The following is a 14,391-nucleotide window of genomic DNA, read 5'->3' as shown; positions in this document are numbered from 1 at the left end:
GTTGCCAGTATTGTAGAACTGATTGATCAAACTGTAAAACTGATCAACATCCAGAATAATGGCTTCTGTGGCTCACAAGAAGATATCAGCTCTGAGGCTCCAACATGAGGTTAATAAAACACTGAGCGCACCTTTAGCACCAACTTAATAAATCTGTAGAACCCATTTTAATGGTAGATATAGTGTTGAAAAGAACCAGCAAACCTAGAATACTATTTGGCTTATCTAAAGAGCTACTAACATACTACTAAAATATTGACCATCCTTATATCTGTTAATACAAGGCCCAAAAGTACAGTCGACAAAAAATTATTTAGTGGTCATATTCAAAATGTAGTAACCTAATAGTGATCAAGTAATAGATAATGTTAAAGAGACTTTCTGCGATTTTACTACTGATGACCTATCTTGGATAGGTCATCAGTATCTGATCAGTGGGGGTCCAACACTTGAGGCCCCCACCGGTCAGCTGTTTGAGAAGGCAGCAGTGCTCGCAGCCTTCTCTCAGCTTTCCCTAGGCCAGTGAGGACACGTTCATCAGTCACATGGCCTAGGCACAGCTCCGTCCCTTTGATATGAGCGGTGCTGAGCTTGATGCTAAGCATAGCCGCTATACAATGTATGGCATGGCACTATGCTTGGTAAGCTTCGAGAAGGCAGCGCCGCTCACAGAAGTGCCAGTGCCTATCAGCGAGAGCCTGGGTGTCGGACCCCCACCGATCAAATACTGGTGACCTATCCTGAAGATAGGTCCATCAGTATTAAAATCTCGGAAAACCCTTTTAAGTAGCAGGGTCAGTTTATGGGCACTAATGCAGTTATGACCAGGTCTTAGAACCAAAACTTTCTGCAGTAAAAGGTAGCGATAGAGCCTTGATGTTTGATATGGCTATACATGGTTATAGGTTGTGTGAGGGTGTGGCTAGGTTTGACATTTATCCTGGTTCTCAGCCCTTGAAGTTGTTTGTGGTCAGCCGTAAACCCCTTGTTAACTGAAGCCAGCAGTTTATACCTGACTCTCCTGTAAAGATGACTTTCTGCAGACCTTCTGACCTGTTAGTAGCTCTTTAATGCAGTAAGAAAGTATTTTAGGTGTAATGGTCCTTTAGATTCTTAAAAAGGCGTAAAACAGCAGATAAATGGCAAACAATACTTCTTTTATATATTTTTTCTTTTTTTCTTGGCAAATTGCAACAGCTATAAAAGACATGCAGTCGTTTTAACTATAGTTTGCTTTCAAATGACTCATTTTTTATTTCCAGCATGATGCATTTGAGTTATTGGTTAATTTTAAGCTCATAGATTTTCATACCCCATGATATTTATTTTTGTATTAAACTACAATTATTTTACTTCAAATTGCAAAATCTCTGTCTTCACCTCCTTACGATGCAATAATTTGTCCAATGAATGGGATTTGGCTTGGAAGAAGGGCAAAAAGATTGAAAGATTGATTTTTGGCTCTCAAATTAACCATTTCCACATTCTGAAGCTGATGCCAGAAGCTGTTCTTCTGTCCCTGCTCCCTTTTCCATTACTGCATGTTTTCCGGCTTAAGCAAATGCTTCACTTGTTGGCTTCTTTTGTATGACACATTTTTCTTTTGCTTCTTAAATGATTTGTACCTTTCTTGAAAAGTAAGTTAGACATGATGAATGGTAAGAAAAATAATTTTGCTAGCATGGCAAAATTTATTTTGTCTTTTTTCTGCATTTACATTTTGATATTTTCCCTAATAGACTTTATACAGAAAAAAAAAAAAAATGTAATGTATACTATGTCAAATTTATCTTAAACTTTTTTTATGTTTGTTTTCCTAGTCTTTTGGCAGTGGCAGAGTTAACAGAATGCTTAGAGGCTTCCTCAGCAAACTTACTGGATTCCACCAAATTCCCTATAAAACCTTTAAAATGGCTTAATGGGCTAGATTTACTTAATGGCTACAAATTTTGTAACATTGTTAAATTTTTTAATTGTTTTACCTTGATTATTTTGTAGAAAGTTTAATTTTGAAGCGATTTTCAACATTTTGTTAAATTTATTAGGCTTTATTAAATGTATGATATTTTATTACATTTATTAGGCTGCACACCGGTAGATTTTACATGCAGCTGTATATTTGTCATACATTTTATGAAAGGGGATTTCCGGGACCCAGCGAGGCCCTCAAATCCATATTAGTTACTCATAATTCATCTTTAAAAAAATGTTTGTAGTATGTTTACTGTCTCAGAGTTGCATGGATCAGCTGCTGAGGACCTGGTCATGTGACGGTTGTCTTCTGAAAATCCTGCATCCACCAAAGTCACGTTCTTGCCAGGTCCATATCAGGTTTTGATGGGGCATCACTTCCATAGCTCAGGATGGAGTAGGTGCTGTGGATCGGGCCAGATACCCCACTGGTGCAAAGTCCTGAATCTGCCTCATCTGCGCATGCACCAGGTAAATGAATACTTCTGGCCCAATTCACAGCATCTACCTTATCCTGGGCTGCAGAAGTGACATCTCATCTGTAGCCTAGACTTGCTAAAGGGTGTTACATCAGCAGATGCAGAATTTTCAGAAGAGGAGTCACATGACTGGGAACCTGAGTGGCCTATCCACACAACTTTGAGACAGTAAGTATATTTAAAAAAATATTCTAAAATGAATGTGAGTTATGAGCATATAAGTGGATTTGTGGGGTCTGCTGGGAACCAGAAACCCCCTCTAACCTTTTGTCTCTTGTTTTTAAGATAAAGCCATTACATCTTCCAGTATCAGTGCAGAAATTTTTAGTTTTTCACAAGTTGTCTCCTTTCTCTGGGAATCCCTATGCACTATCAGAGTAGGTTCACATATAGCTTTTTTGGGGGGGCTTTCTGCAATTTTTTGCACATGCATTTTTGGTGCATATTTTTGGGGAAAAAAGACCAGCTCCAGCTGTTAACTGAAAGTCTGTGGGAAATAGTAAAAGCAGGACAGACATGCACATTTTTACTACAGTTTTTATCAAGTTGATCACAAAAATAGGTCAGAAGGAACAGATGCTATGCAAAAAGCTGCAAGTGGTTTTACTTTTTATGGTATTTTTTTTTTAAATGTAAAAAAATACCATAGCAAATTTGTATGTGAAGGAGGCCTTAAGATTTCTTACAAACAAGAAACCCTCATAGGGACTAGAGATATCTGGGAGAAAAAGCTGACCGTTTCTGAAGATCTGCCCAAACTGCTGCCGTGATGGAATATCTGCTGTTTAATTCTAAATGAGATACAGAAAGATAATGAAGTATAAAGAAAAGCGTAGATGTTAATTGCTGTGGGCTGGTTTGGGGTTATCCAAGATTTTGATATTAATGGTTTATCCTCAGGATAGGCCATTAATACCAGATTGCCAGGAGTCTTCCCGCATCCCCCACCGATCAGCTGTTTTATGTTGCCTACACACATATGTACATGCATGCAAGTTAGGCTACTTTCACACTGTTTCCCTGCTGGAACAGCAGTGGCGTCTCTAGCTTTCAAATTTTGGGGGGGCACACTGGGGGCCAGGACAAAAGTAGGGGGGGCAGCTATAACAACGATACATTTACACAAGTACGCTTAGAAATGCTGCAATACTTTACCCAATACCTAAAACCGCAACAGGGAAGAAAAGTCCAGCTGTCTGTGGATGACACTTTTATAGAGAGGGGGATCTGTGGATGACACTGCTATGGGGGGGATCTGTGGATGCCACATACCGTATATAGCATCTTATGCTATATGTGTCATCCACAGATCCACCCCATGACAGTGTCATCCCCATTTCCCCCTCCATAACAGCTTCATCCACAGATCTCCCTCCCTATAACAGTGTCATCCACAGATCTCCCTCCCCGCCTCTCACAGGAGTGTACATATATAAAATAAACATATTTCACATGAAAACGTACAGTTACTTGGCTTGGCCCTTGGGGATCTCGGACACCACTTCAACACTTGGCCGGGGGCTCGGCGGAGCTGATGTTGTGTTTTATCCTAATGAGTAAGATTTCATAATAAGGATTTGGAGAAGGGGCAGAGGGATAGCAGAGCAGAGAGAGGCTGGTGCTGCTACTAGGGGGTCATACCATGGGGGAGTAATAAAACCCACCATAATGCCCCCCAGTAGAAATAATTCTCCTTATAATGTGCAAAACATACCCCCTTATGCCCCCAGTTGAGCTAATTTCCCCCATAATGTGCCAGTATAAAATACCCCTATATAGTGCACCAGTAAATGCCTCCATAGTGCTCCTCTCCCCCCTTCCTGCTAGTGCCCCCCATAATGTACCAGTATAAAATGTCCCATATATCGTGCCCCAGTAGATGCCCTCAGTGTCCCCCATAATTTGCAAGTATAAAATACCCCTTCTTAGTGCCCCCCGTAGATGACTCCATAGTACTCCTCTCTCCCCTTCTCCATAGTACCCACCATAATGTGTCCCAGTATAAAATGCTACTGTACAGAGCCCCCCATATAAAACACCCCTTCTTTGTGGCCTCAGTAGATGCCCCTATAGTGCCCACCAATAATGTGCCAGTAATAAGTGCCCTCAATAACGTGCCAGTAACAAGAGCCCCCCAATGTGCCAGTAATAAGCCCCCATCACGTGCCAGTAACAAGAGCCCCCATCACGTGCCAGTAATAAGCCCCCCATCACGTGCCAGTAATGAGCCCCCCATCACGTGCCAGTAATGAGCCCCCATCACGTGCCAGTAATGAGCCCCCATCACGTGCCAGTAATGAGCCCCCCATCACGTGCCAGTAATGAGCCCCCATCACGTGCCAGTAATAAGCCCCCCATCACGTGCCAGTATTAAGCCCCCCCATGTTCCAGTATTAAGTCCCCCCATCATCATGTGCGAGTATTAAGTCCCCCCATCATCATGTGCCAGTATTAAGTCCCCCATCATCATGTGCCAGTATAAAGTCCCCCCCCATCATCATGTGCCAGTATAAAGTTCCCCCCATCATCATGTGCCAGTATAAAGTCCCCCCCCATCATCATGTGCCAGTTTTGTAATAAGCCCCCCCCAATGTGCCAGTAACACTATTGTAAAAAAAAACAAAAAAAAAACACTTATACTTACCTAAGTGTCAGCGATGCGATGCAGCCTCTTCCTGTGTCCCACGCTGTAATGTAAGGCTCAGGCGGCACGATGACGTCATTGCGCCGGCCTCTGATAGGCTGCCGGCCTAGTGCCTGCAGCCAGGGGCGTACATAAAAATCACTGGGCCCCATAGCAGGAATCTAAATTGGGCCCCCATTCCCCTTTTATAGCCCCTCCCTTTGTTCCATGAACTATTCTTGCTGCTGCGTTTTATAATTTATGCCATCAGGGCCGGAATGGGATTACAAAACAGCCCTGGCACACAAAAGAGGTATAATAGATGCAGATGTATATTATATACAGCAGTGTACAGTTATGTGAGGTACGCGGTATAATAGATGCAGTGTGTACAGGTATATAGTATATTCCCTAGTGTTCTGATATGTGAGATACGGGGTATAATATATGCAGTGTATACAGTATATACAGTAGTGTAATATGTGAGGTACGAGGTATAATAGATGCAGTGTGTACAGGTATATAGTAAATACAGCAGTGTATTGACACCTCGTACCTCAGATATCAGTACACTGCTGTATATACTATATATCTGTACACACTGCATCTATTATACCTCGTACCTCACATATCAGTACACTGCTGTATATACTATATATCTGTACACACTGCATCTATTATACCTCGTACCTCACATATCAGTGCACTGCTGTATATACTATATATCTGTACACACTGCATCTATTATACCTCATACCTCACATATCAGTGCACCGCTGTATATACTATATATCTGTACACACTGCATCTATTATACCTCATACCTCACATATCAGTGCACTGCGGTATATACTATATATCTGTACATATTGCATGTATAATACTGTGTAATATATGCAGTGTGTGTGCATGTATGTGTGTGTATATATATATATATATATATATACAGAGCAGTGTATTGATGTGACACATAGAAGGTATAATACTGTAGATGCAGTGTTTATAGAAATATGTGGTCAGTTATGCATTATAGTCACTGTGAGGTACATGAGGTAGTGGTAACTGTCTGAAGTAGTATACATGAGTGAGCAATGAGTAAAAACAGGGCATGGAGGGGGGGGGGGGGTAAATGATGAAAAGTGGAGGACCTCCTCTTACCTCTCCATTCCAGTCTGTATGGATCAATACAGAGCTGCTTGTGAACTTTTAATACTTGCTGTTAGGGGTTGAAGGACCTGTGATGATGTCATCACAGGTCCTGGCAGATGTACCTTTGAAACCTAGGAACTACACCATTTTTGGTGCAGTTCCTTTGCTAGATTCTGCAGGACCTGTGATGTTGAAGATGATGTCATCACAGGTCCTGGCAGATGCACTGTTCTAACCTGGGAACTACACTTTACACTGTGCAGTTCCCTTACAGGACCTGTGATGACATCATCAAAGGTCCTTTAGCTTTAGAAAGGTAAACAGGAGTAATTAGGGGGCGGGGCCTCTCCTCCACTTCGGTGCCTGCCTGCAGCCTATCAGAGGAAAGGGAAGGGACACGCCTCTCCCTCCCCTGCACCTCCGCTGGCACAGACAGTTTACAATGGAGATGAGCGCAATGGAAGCGCTCATCTCCCTGTGCCCGGCGGCGGCTGCTCACTTGGGGGGGGGGGTCATTTTAGTTGGGGGGGCACAGCATGATGTAGGGGGGGCCGTGGCCCCCTCTGGCCCCCCCCTGGCGACGCCACTGTGGAACAGCCTGCCGAAAAAGTGTGAAAGTAGCCTTAGTGTGGTGTTTCTAAGATCAGTGATCATGCTGGTACTTAGATACTATAATTTGTTACCCAACAGTCACATGAAAATCTCATGTATGTTACCATATTGGACAGTGTGTAAAAAAGCTATATTCTGTCATTATGATAATTTGACGGTATGCACAGCCCCATTGAAATGCATTAACCAAATTCAGGACCTGTGTGATACCGGTGCTATAGAATCACATACATGAAGCCTTCACAAGCATGTGAGTGTTACATGTTATTCCCAGCCACATAACTAGTGGCCATGTAGCGGTGTCAGGTAAATGTAGCCCATGAGCAATGTAGCCTATTTTTTATTTATATAATTTTTTTAATTTGTATTTCCTAAATTATATTTATACAGTATATTAATCCACATTTATATCATAATAATATTTATTTCTCTGTAAATCTAATGATATGTTGCCCATGTGTAATCCAGTACATGATATCATTTCTAATAAGCAAATTTTGAGAACGCCTCACAAGTTCATTCTCTCTGCTTCAATTAATTCCCGATCCTGTTGTTTTAATTAACCTCAGTTATTTCCTAATACTTATATGTCTATTCCCCTTATCATCTATTACTTTGACTCACAGGCTGGTCACCCTCCTTAACTTCTTTAACAAGCGGTGGTCCTGTTCCCCTGGCAGACAGGTCCACCCTTCTTCACCAAGCTGCTGCCCAGGGAAACGTCACTTTATTGTCAATGCTGCTTAATGAAGAAGGACTGGATATAAATAACTTATCTAAAGATGGCCATACTGCCTTGTATTCTGCTGCTGCCAATGGACATACAGGTAAGATAATTGCTCTAACCCTCGTCCCATGTTACCCGGAGATAATGACCCATAAAAGGGGCTTCCATCATTTAAAAAAAAAATTGGTAATAACAAGGAATATGGTAAAATCCTTCTGCTTCCGTGGTCTCATCTCTTTTACCCTGTGGCAATGACGTACTGTACACGTCCACGTGACCGCTACACCCAATCACTGGCCTCAGTGTCAATACCTGCCTATATGGCATGAGACAGCTGAGACCAGCGATTGGCTGCAGTGGTCACATGCGCATTTAAAGAGAACCTGTCACCACTCGTGACATGCCTGTTTTAATAGCTTCATGCATTTCCTATGTAATAACAATTCTGGACCATCTATTCTCTTGGCTGTGCCATTCCTTTATTACTTCTACTAGAAGTTATGGATGAATTGCTAGCAGTCTGCAGTAAGGGTACAGAGGGGTGGTAACTAGTTGGGGGGGTGTTCCTGCACAGTTTGAGAATGGCAGCACTGATTGGATAGAGAGTGACTGCAGGGACACCCCTCCCCAACTGGTTACCACCCCTCTATACCCTTACTGCAGACTGCTAGCAATTCATTTATAACTTCTAGTAGAAATAATAGAGGAATGGCACAACATAGAGCCATAAGAATTGATGCTCCAGAATTATTATTTTTTTTTTTTATAAATTCTTTATTTAAGTGGGTATATAAAAGGCAAGTACAAATGTCTTATCATCCAAATAAAACAAGTCAATCACATAAATGTGTGGAGAGTAATCTTTGGCATATCAAAAACAGCGCAAATATGTTCGGTCTATCCTGGAGTATACATCTCTTGCAGCAGAATAATGAGTATAGTCACGAACATCCGGATTAACCGCCCTCCAAACACCTACCAGCTGGTGGGAGTGTAGGAGACGCTTGATACAATGGAGATAAAGAGTAGGCCAGGTGCAAGGCCCCCCTAGAAACATCCACCAAAGGGTCCATAGCAACGTTGAATTCTTCAAGAGAACTCCCTCTGCAAAACTGCCTAGTCTCGATAGGATTCCCGCTAGAGCCTTGTATTGATTAGTGTTGGGAAGGTATACATTGGCTAGAGTATAGAGTTGACCCGCCAGACTGCCGTTTACGAATAGATATTAACCATTATCATCTGTCTGGGTATCTACCAATTCCCAGGGGGTGGTTATAGAGATCAGTATGCTTACTCCTCTTGACTTTGATACTGAGTAGCAACTATGGTGGGAGTCCGGGTACCTGGGTGATCTGAAAAGGGGTAATGCTCCCTTGCGGAAATGTGTTTCCTGTATGAATTCGATTTGTACCTTCTTACTCCATAGGAGCCGGAGAATGGAGGACCTTTTCTGGTGTGTTCAGCCCATTGGCATTGATAGATGTAAAGTTGATGGTAGACATTCTTCTGAAAAAAAAAAGGGGGGGGGAGGGAAAGAGGGGGAGAAGGAAAGAAACGAGAGGACGGGGAAGACGACACACAAAAGCGAACTTAGTAGAAGAACACTATAGGGTAGCTTTGTAAGCCAAATACCTGATCCAGCTAACCCGGAGCGGGTAAAATAACAGTAACCAAAACTTGTGGAATAAACCGAGCCAAAGTGAACCCCTGCATAAGACATCTTTAGGAGCCGGGTTCTCCTGGCGTCTGGAACCCAGCACTCTGTGTACTCTGTCCAATTCAATCACTGCATCTGGTGTTCTGGAGAGAAGGGTGTTGAAGATACAGGTTACCGCTTTACGTAGGTTAGAAGCGGGCACCTCCTCTGGTATCCCACGTAGTTTGATATTGTTGCGTCAACCTCAGATTTCTTGATCATTTACTTGTAGAAGTATGTGTCTGTTCAACTCCCTTTGTGTCGCCATATTTTGTTCAACTGTGGTAAGGCGAGATTCTAATGCAGAAGAGACCTGCACTTGCGTAGATAATTGAGTAGAAATATTGCTCAGGTCTGTCTTGACGGCCGCAATGGCCTGGTCTTGCTTGGATTCAACCCGTAAAATAATAGCTTCCATGTCTTATTTAGTAGGCAGGTTACTAAGGAGGGTCCAGATATCCTTTAATTTCGGGCTTTTGGAGCGTCTGCTGCCCAAGGAGGAGGACGAGGTCTCAGAGCCATCAGAGCAAGTAGGGGTCTAAAAGATTGCAGGGGTAGACGGGGGGTCTAAAATGGTGTCAGACACAGAATGGGGCCTGCGGCAGATATCAGGAGCAAAGTCCCTTGCAGTAGGGGAGAGGGTGCACTGCTGGGCCGACTGTGTGGGCGACCCATCCTTAGGCTGTGGGGACATGTCATCAGCATTATCCATGGGGGTCGATGGCATGGAGGTTTTTCGGCACAGGAGGTTCTGAGAGGAGCGCGGGTGGCGCTTCACTCACCATGCCCAGCGAGGCGGCTGTGTCCGCTATCACTTTCTTCTTGGGGCGTGCAGGCGAGAGGCACCAGCGTCTGTTTAACTGATGCTGGGAGCCAAGGGATCGTCCTCTCTGGAGGTGAGGAGCTGCAGTGGAGAGCGGGGCTTGGTGTTGGTGTGGCGGCGCGCTCACCAGTCGGCCAGACGAGCAGGAGCCAGAGTTTGGCTGAAGTACCGCGCTATACGGAGTTCTGGCGCCAGAAAAGAGGAGCCCCGACGACCGGAACATCTGACCATCCTCCCTCAGGTTCAGAAATCCGGGTGGAGATGACCAAGGGTGAGATTAAAGGGCTCAGGGTCCGGGAGCTCAGCAGTGTGCATCCTCACTGCAGCATGCTCAGGCCATGCCCCCCGATGCTCCAGAATTGTTATTACATGGGGAATGCATGTAGCTACTAAAACAGACATGTCAGGAGCTCTGAAAGGTCCTCTTTAAGGCACATTATCACTGCAGGAAAAGTGAACAAAGGGTAGTGGGGGCATTGGAGCAGTGGCACTGGAAGAGGTGGGGATTTACCAGGTGGGTATTTTATCTTATTATTTTACCACATTCCCTGATTTTGCTTTTTTAAAATTTTGTAAATCCTTTTTACAAGATATGCGGATTCCCTAGATTTTGAAAGTGAAATAGTGATTCTGGCCAAATACTACTATGATTATTAAGCCTCTTTTATCACAGCTGTGTAATAGAAAAATAGGTCACCTAGACTGTAGCATCCAATCAGTGCTCAGCTTTGTTGGTGTATACTGTATACAGGCGATGGGCCCTCAGAATTATTTAATCTGTTTGGTGCAGTTTTACTCAATTTAACATTTGTATGATTTCATGAAGGACTTAAAGGAGTTGTCCAATAATTTGATATTGATGATCTATCCTAAAGGTAGGCCATTAAAATGAAATCAGTGAGGGTCCAAAATCCCACACTCCCATCAATGAGCTGTTTCCTTGTTTCTCTGGTGCTGGAAGTCAGCGCTGGAACTACACAGCTCCATTCATATTGTAGTGGATGGAGTGCTGCTCCCAGCTAAAGTGCGTGAGAGCAGTGTTACATATACCAGCTCAGTCCACAGTATGGACAGAGGTGTGTAGTTTCAGTGCCAGAGCTACAAGTTAACAGCTTGTCGGCAGAGGTGTGGGGTGCGGGTTCTCCGTCGTTCTGATATTGATGGCCTGTCCTGAGGATAGGCCATCAATATGAAAATTAAAAGAATCTAAATCCTTTAATGCCCTTTGACAAGGGAAAATCCCTATTGCAATCAATCATACAGAATCGTACAGAATGATTGTTTGCTGACAGCAGATTTGTGTTTAAACAGGGCAATCTGCCACCGGTAAGCCGTAATTTAATGTGCCATGGGGCAATGAGCATTTTCTTATTCATTGGGTGATCAGTGGCACATTTAAATAGGGCAATTATTGGGAATGAGCATTCATATGAACACTCATCCCTGATAATTGCCCCAACCATTGGCCTATGTTGAGGAGCCTTTATGCTCTGTTCACATCTCTGTTATTGTTTCCATTTATAAAGAAAGTGATGTGGGCATAAACTTAGAATTTTTTGTGTTTTTATAATATATATATATATATATATATATATATATATATATATACAGTACAGACCAAAAGTTTGGACACACCTTCTCATTCAAAGAGTTTTCTTTATTTTCATGACTATGAAGGCATCAAAACTATGAATTAACACGTGGAATTATATACATAACAAACAAGTGTGAAACAACTGAAAATATGTCATATTCTAGGTTCTTCAAAGTAGCCACCTTTTGCTTTGATTACTGCTTTGCACACTCTTGGCATTCTCTTGATGAGCTTCAAGAGGTAGTCCCCTGAAATGGTCTTCCAACAGTCTTAAAGGAGTTGCCAGAGATGCTTAGCACTTGTTGGTTCTTTTGCATTCACTCTGCGGTCCAGCTCACCCCAAACCATCTCGATTGGGTTCAGGTCCGGTGACTGTGGAGGCCAGGTCATCTGGCGCAGCACCCCATCACTCTCCTTCATGGTCAAATAGCCCTTACTTTCAAAGTTTTCTCAATTTTTCGGCTGACTGACTGACCTTCATTTCTTAAAGTAATGATGTTCACTCGTTTTTCTTTACTTAGCTGCTTTTTTCTTGCCATAATACAAATTTTAACAGTCTATTCAGTAGGACTATCAGCTGTGTATCCACCTGACTTCTCCTCAACGCAACTGATGGTCCCAACCCCATTTATAAGGCAAGAAATCCCACCTATTAAACCTGACAGGGCACACCTGTGAAGTGAAAACCATTTCAAGGGACTACCTCTTGAAGCTCATCAAGAGAATGCCAAGAGTGTGCAAAGCAGTAATCAAAGCAAAAGGTGGCTACTTTGAAGAACCTAGAATATGACATATTTTCAGTTGTTTAACACTTGTTTGTTATGTATATAATTCCACATGTGTTAATTCATAGTTTTGATTCCTTCATAGTCATGAAAATAAAGAAAACTCTTTGAATGAGAAGGTGTGTCCAAACTTTTGGTCTGTACTGTATATATATATATATATATATATATATATATATTCAATTTATTCCAATTATCCAGACCTATTTATCCAACTTCATTGAGAAATTTAAAGGGGTTATGCAATACTATAAAAATGTCCCCCATATGCCGGGCCCGGGGGAAGCAGCCAATTGCAGGTAGTGATGGGGACGAGCCACCCTAGCGTCACCCGTGATGCTAAGGAGGCTCAACCCTCGCCCTTGCCTGCCATTGGCTGTTCCTCCTGACACTGGATGTTTTCATCCATGTACGGGGAGAAGCAGCAGGAACAGCGCAGGGAGCGGGGTAAGTATATTCACTGTGAGGGCCTGGGCATATGGAGAGATATTTATAGTATTGGATAACCCCTTTAATGTTGTGAATTCAGGATTATAATAATTATTTTTCATTGTTTTGTTGCATAAACTAACTCTTGTGATGGTTTGAAAATGCAATTTAATTATTGTTTCAATTATTGTTATATATATATTCTTTTTGCAAATGTCATTTAGTGCATATACTGAATTTGTCGTTTAATGTAGGTATTGTACAAGTGTCCTCTATGCTCTACCCCCTCAACACCTTTCTTGTACTTTCCTTCTATTATTTAGCATTCTCATGCTCTATTTTTGTTCATTTGCAGACTGTGTAAAGTTGCTGCTGACGTCAGGAGCACGAGTAGATGCTACTGTTTCAAATGGCTTTACTGCCTTATGCACAGCAGCTGCTCAGGGACATTTAAAGTAAGGAGAAGATCACTGCAAGTGTAACCTTAATTCCTTTTATAAGACTATGAGAGATGTTATTTAGAGCTACTCATAGAGCTTCAATCACTGGACTAAAGCTTATATTACACCTGTATATAATCATGAAGATCATCGCCAACAAGCATTCGCATGAACGCTGATTAGCAATAATCTGGCAGTGTAATACTGCCGCCAATTACCCGATGAATGGAGTAACACTCGTTCATCGAATAATTGGAATTTTTTAGCAGGTTTAGAAATTATCATTTGCCGGCAGTAGATCGTGCTGTGTAATCATGATCTGCTGCTGGCAAACTAGTCAGTATGGGGACGAGCGGTGGCATTAGCGATCGCTCCTCCCCATACTGTGGAGAAGATCGCTGCATGTAATAGTAGCAGTCTCCTCCACTATCCAGCAGGCGATTGCCAGGAAAGAACGCTTCCCTCCCGGCAATCGCCTGCAATATCTGCAGGTGTAGTATAAGCCTAAAACCCCAAGGTAACAGTAAGGTTATTGAGTCATATGAATAAGATTACTGTTGAAATACACCAGCCAACCTAATGAATATAAGGGTGATTTCACATGTGGTAGGTTTGTTGCAGCAATGTCTGTGACTGGTAATCTGTTCCATACATCTGAATGGGGATGTTTTGGCTGCAAGCTCCATTCAGATAAATAGGACAATAACATACAGACATGGACAAAATTGTTGGTACCCTTCCATTAAAGAAAGAAAAACCCACAATGGTCACTGAAATAACTGGAAACTGACAAAAGTATTAATAAATAAAAATTACTGAAAATCAGCTAATTAAAATCAGACATTGCTTTTGAATTGTGGTTCAACAGAATAATAATAAAAATAAAAAAAACTAGTGAAACTGGCCTGGACAAGAATGATAAAACCTTTAATTTAATATTTTGTAGCACAACCTTTTGAGGCAATCAGTGCAGTCAAGTGATTTTTGTAACTCTCTGCGAGACTTGTGCACCTGTCCACAGGTATTTTGGCCCACTCCACGCAAACTGCTCTAGCTGTCTTAG

The 14,391-nt window shown here is 42.3% G+C and overlaps 1 protein-coding gene across 1 annotated transcript in view; it reads left to right on the top strand.

Annotated features, from left to right (window-relative positions):
- The window catches only part of CTTNBP2 (cortactin binding protein 2), a 164,589-nt gene that overhangs the window by 89,062 nt on the left and 61,136 nt on the right, over positions 1-14,391 (top strand). Inside the window, exons 5-6 of the mRNA XM_040411467.1 lie at positions 7,461-7,661; positions 13,244-13,343. Of these exons, the coding sequence (XP_040267401.1) occupies positions 7,461-7,661; positions 13,244-13,343 (301 nt within the window). The remainder of the gene's footprint in view (positions 1-7,460; positions 7,662-13,243; positions 13,344-14,391) is intronic.

The sequence above is a fragment of the Bufo bufo genome, chromosome 1 (assembly GCF_905171765.1).
Source record: "Bufo bufo chromosome 1, aBufBuf1.1, whole genome shotgun sequence".
NCBI classification, from domain to species: domain Eukaryota; kingdom Metazoa; phylum Chordata; class Amphibia; order Anura; family Bufonidae; genus Bufo; species Bufo bufo.
This window is presented reverse-complemented; position numbering and strand designations above follow the sequence as displayed.